Raw genomic sequence first — 5,082 nt, 5'->3', positions numbered from 1 at the left:
AAACAGAGAGTTGTAGTAAATGGAGTACAGTCAAAGGAAGGAAAGGTTACAAGTGGGCCACCCCAGGGTTTTGTACTTGGACCAGTGCTTTTTAATATCTCGATTGCTGATATTGCAAATGGAATTGAGGGTAAAATGTGCCTTTTTTGCAGATGACACAAAGGTATGCAACAGGGTAGACACACCAGGAGAGGTAAAACAAATGATTGATGATCTAGGTAGATTAGAGGAATGGTTAAGAGCATGGCAACTACAGTTTAATGCCAAAAAATGATGCACTTGGGTCTCAAAAATCCAAAGACTAAATATAGTATAAATGGCACTATAATGGAAACTACTGAGGAAGAGAGGGATCTAAGTGTCACTATTTCAGGGGAATTAAAGGCAGGTAGGCAATGTAACAAAGCAATGGAGAAGGCAAGTCAGATGCTTGGTTGCATAGGGAAAGGGATCAGCAGTGGAAAGAAAAAAGTATTAATTCCACTGTATAGGTCATTGTTACGACCTCATCTAGAGTACTGTGTTCAGTTCTGGAGGCCATATCTCCAGAAGGATATAAATACATTAGAAACTGTACAAAGAAGGGCAACTAAAATGGTGCATGGCCTACATCACAAAACCTACCAGGAAAGACTAAAAGATCTTAATATGTATAGTTTAGAGCAGAGAAGGGAAAGGGGAAACATGATAGAAACTTTCAAATATATCAAGGGCTTGAACAAGGTACAGGTGGGAGACATTCTTCACAGGAAGAGGAGCAGCAGAACACGAGGACATGCACTGACACTAGAGGAAGGAAGATTCAGGGGAAATGTGAGGAAGAATTACTTCACAGAAAGAGTAGTAGATAAGTGGAATAGCCTCCCATCAGAGGTGGTAGAGGCAAATACAGTAGTACAATGTAAACATGCTTGGGATAGGCATATTGATATCCTTACAAAGAAATAAGTATCAAATATGGTTTGAGGTAATGTTTAAAAAAGGGAGAAGACTAGATGGGGCCAAGTGGTTCTTATCTGCCGTCACATTCTATGTTTCTATGTTTAATCACCCTCTTCCTATTGGAAGTGAGTTAAATTGCTATATTTGCAGATTACACAAAATTGAGTAAGGAAATTAACAGGAGAGGATGTGGAAACACTACAAAGTGACTTAAATAAACTGGAAAGGTGGAAAATGCAGTTTAACTTTGAAAAATGTAAAGTAAATCATTATGAGAAAAAAATAAACAAGCTACTTATAGGCTAAATGGAGTTATTATAGGAAATTCTTCTGTAGAGAAGAACTTGGGGGTCATCATAGATGAAAAATTGGGTAATAGTGCACACTGCTCAAGTGCAGCAGCAAAAGCAAACCGGACACTGGCATGCATTAAAAGGGGTATGGATTCAAGGGATGCCAATGTGATAGTGTCTCTTTACAAGGCATTGGTGAGACCACACTTGGAATATTAAAAAAAGGACATAAATGAATTGGATCAGGTACAGAGAAGGGCGACTAAGCTAGTAACAGGTCTGGAATCACTAGAATACAAAGATAAGTTAACCAGGCTGAATATGTTCTCACTGGAGAAACGGAGATTGAGAGGTGATATTTGTATATTCATATACAGGATTGGGAATCATATGGAACTGGGAGATGATTGGTCACTAACAGGCCTATACTTAGGACACGCGGTCATGTACTGAGGCTCGAGGAAAATAAATTCCGGACTGAATTAAGAAGAGGATTCTTCACCATTACAGCAGTAACATTCTGGAACTCATTGCCGGTGGGGTGGTTACAGAAACTACTGTTAGTGAATTTAAATCAAAACTGGATACATTCCTGGCCACTAAGGGAATCCTATAGATATGACTTATTTAAGTCAGTAGTTACAAGTCAGATAGGTTGAACTCGATTGACAAACGTATTTTTTCAGCCTTAACTACTATGTTACTATGTTACTATGTAACCTAAGCAATGATTCTACCTGGCCTGGAAAATAGAGCTGAAGGATGTTATTGTAGTAATGTTTTTGCAGTTCCATCTACAGAAGCTTATGCAAACCCCTGATTTACAGATTTGCATTGTTGTTGGAATGTACAAAGCAGAGAAGAATAGAGCTTTGCAAATATGCCAGGTGGGAGAAGCCTCACACCGCCCGCGCTTCCCACCAGTACCACGCACATTGATGTTCAGTTCCCGGTTGGAGAGCGATCTCGACATTTGCAGTTTGGAGAAGAGATGATGAATCCCCTGTCTATTTGCTTCCTAGCAGTGCTGTCAGCGGAATGTGTCCTGGGAACCTCTGTAAACGCGTTCATCGTGCTGACGCACTGCTTGGAGTGGAGACGAGCCAAGCGATTGCCCAGCAGCGACAAGATCGAGACCTCTTTGTGCCTCTGCAGATTCTTCTTGCAGTGCGCCGTCACGTTGCAGAACTTCTTCCGCTCGTTTTTGATGGACATAAATTACCTGTCCTGGTTTTCTGAGCTTTTCATGGTTGTCAGAATGTTCTTGAGCTTCGCCAGTCTATGGACTGCCACTCTCCTGGCCGCGTTCTACTGTGTGAAAATCACAAATTATAGCTTTGCCCTCTTCGTTTATTTGAAGCCCAGGATCTCCAGCATGGTCCCAAGGTTGGTCCTGACGTGCTTACTACTCTCTCTGGCTTCCAGCCTACCATTCGCCAGCAGTTTGTATACGTATTATTCCACTGCACAAAATTCCACCGATTACGCTACAATCGCGTCCAGCCAGTTGCACGCATACACAATTGGGTCCTCCGTGCCTTTCATTATATTTAGCATGGCGGTTTTGCTGCTGATCCACTCTCTCTGCAGCCACATCAAGCAAATGAGAAGAAGTACGGACAGTTTTCGAAGCCCAAACCTGAACTCTCTCCTAGGTGTTGTAAAGAGTCTGATGGTCTTCTTCTGCCTCGGCCTTGTATATGTTGTGGGCATGAATCTCATCGCGTCTGGTTTGCTGCCAGCCGGGAGCCCCTGGATGGTTTTCTTGTCCATGTTTAATTCGTCATACCCCTTCCTGCACTCGTCGGTGCTGATTTATACCAACAGCAAATTACAACTGGCATTTCTAAATGTACTGTCGGCCATCCTGCCAAAGAAATTGGCGAAAAATCTTGTAGGGGAAAGGTTTATGGAGCAATGATTATCAACATGGTAGACAATCTCTATAAGCTGTAAAACTTTCTATGCAGTAGACATAACGACCGCTGGTGATTCAAAAGCATTGATAGTGTTCATGATTGGATCACTGAGCTTAGCTCCGCCCCTGACACTCCACAAATCCCCACCCCTCTCATTGGCCTGCAGCCTACTGAATTTTAAAGCAGGGATGACCATCGGTGGGTGTAAACAGCAATGGTTACCATGCAGATGGTTCCACAACATCAAAGCTACCTATCAACTGTACCATCGATGGTGACCATTAATGGGTAAACCTCCAATGGGCATTCATAACATTGCTTTATATAATGTAATGCTGTCTTTGTAGCTTATCTTAGCTAAGTATCTATGTAGCTAAATTTCAATTTCAAAAAGCATTTTTTTTATTTAAATAGCCATTAACAGGGCCGGATTTAAGGCTTGTACAGGCCCAGGGGGGCCAAGGTGTGGGGACCCCCTACTGAAATTTCTGCCTACCTATGTTTATCTTACTTGTTCTATCTTATTATTTCAGAGCAATTTGAGACATTGAATTTCATACATTTGAAATAAAAAAATTGGGTGTACAAAATTTTTTGACTGGCAATGTAGATTAATGTGAAATAGTAGGATTCCATAGTCTGTGATGGAAACACGTTATATAAAGAGGCAGAATTAGTGGCTGTGTTGTTGTTTTTTTGCATAACAATTTTATTGTAGTCTTCAATAAAAAGTAGTAGAAATTGAATATTACAGTTGTTATATATAAGGTACAGAAGAAGAAAATTCTAAACAATAAAAAGCGATATTCCTCAATTATTCCAGCATGTATATGGATGTTTTTGTTCTCTCGATCCATTTGCCTTCACCGATTAAGACATTTGCATTCTGCGACCAATGGGCAAACACTCTGATTAGATTAAATAGTAAACCTGGTGATCTGATACGAAGGGGGCCAGAAAATTCCCATTGTGATATTGGGTCATATAGTGATCAAACACCCCCTTTGGCTATCTGGCGTCTAAGGAACCATGTGGTGGATTCAAATACTTTGTTTATCTTGGATTGTAAATCCAAGTCTAAGCTGCATATAAATAAGTCCCATTTCCCATAAAATCTAGATGCATCGTTCTCTGCAGTGGGTTTGAGTGCCGGTCGTTCCGAAATAAGACATCTAATAAGGCTGATTTGAGTTCTTGAATAGAGGCGGCTTGTTTATGAATCCAATGCAGTAATATTCATTTCTTAGCCAGCACCAAAATCACAGAGAGTAATGGTATAAAAGCTTTTCGGTAGGGTCCTAGGTTCCAATCCTTAAAGTATAGGAATAAGCATGCCACTGGGTCTCTTACTAAAGTTAGAACAAATAGTTTATTAATGTAGCCTATAACCTTTTTCCAAAAATTCCTAATCTTTCCACACTCCCAGAAGTTATGTATATAGTTATCTCCTGACTTGGAGCGTTTATAGCAGGTACCCACATCCTCCGGGATGAAATGTGCCCGCTGTACCGGAGTGATATATGCCCTGCTCAAAAATTTAAGGTGAGCTTCCTGCAGTGAAGCGGAGTGTAAATATTTCAATGAGATATCTAGTTTTTTTTATATAACTGGGATAGTGGTGGGAGGCCGGGGATATCAGCTAGCCATTTAGCATGCAAAATGGTATGCAAGGTCTCCACATTAGCCAATATCAGTAAACTGTACATATAAAGGATGCGAAAACCTAAAACAAAGGAAGGCACCAATAGTGAGTGGCATAGGCGAATCTAGGGGGTGGTCCGGGGGTGCACCGGACCACCCATTAACCCATTTTGTAGCTGATGGATGGGGCTTTCCAACGAGCCCAGACGTGTGTCTCTATCCCCCTGGGAACCGGAGATACTGCCAGGCAAAACTGGAACGTTTTCCCTATAGGATAACATGGGACC

General features: G+C 41.2%; 1 protein-coding gene across 1 annotated transcript; it reads left to right on the top strand.

Annotated features, from left to right (window-relative positions):
- The first annotated feature begins 2,115 nt into the window (after window positions 1-2,115).
- Window positions 2,116-3,156, top strand: LOC146063045 (taste receptor type 2 member 9-like). The gene has a single exon (XM_083175058.1). It carries the CDS (start codon window positions 2,116-2,118, stop codon window positions 3,154-3,156), a length of 1,041 nt encoding a protein of 346 aa, XP_083031184.1.
- Window positions 3,157-5,082: the final 1,926 nt, after the last annotated feature.

Source organism: Crinia signifera, chromosome 3 (assembly GCF_055691185.1).
Source record: "Crinia signifera chromosome 3, ASM5569118v1, whole genome shotgun sequence".
Lineage (NCBI taxonomy): Eukaryota > Metazoa > Chordata > Amphibia > Anura > Myobatrachidae > Crinia > Crinia signifera.
This window is presented reverse-complemented; position numbering and strand designations above follow the sequence as displayed.

Bases quoted from the DNA above. Each gene is read 5' to 3' on its own strand.
- LOC146063045 (XM_083175058.1), top strand. From the start codon at position 2,116: ATGCCAGGTGGGAGAAGCCTCACACCGCCCGCGCTTCCCACCAGTACC.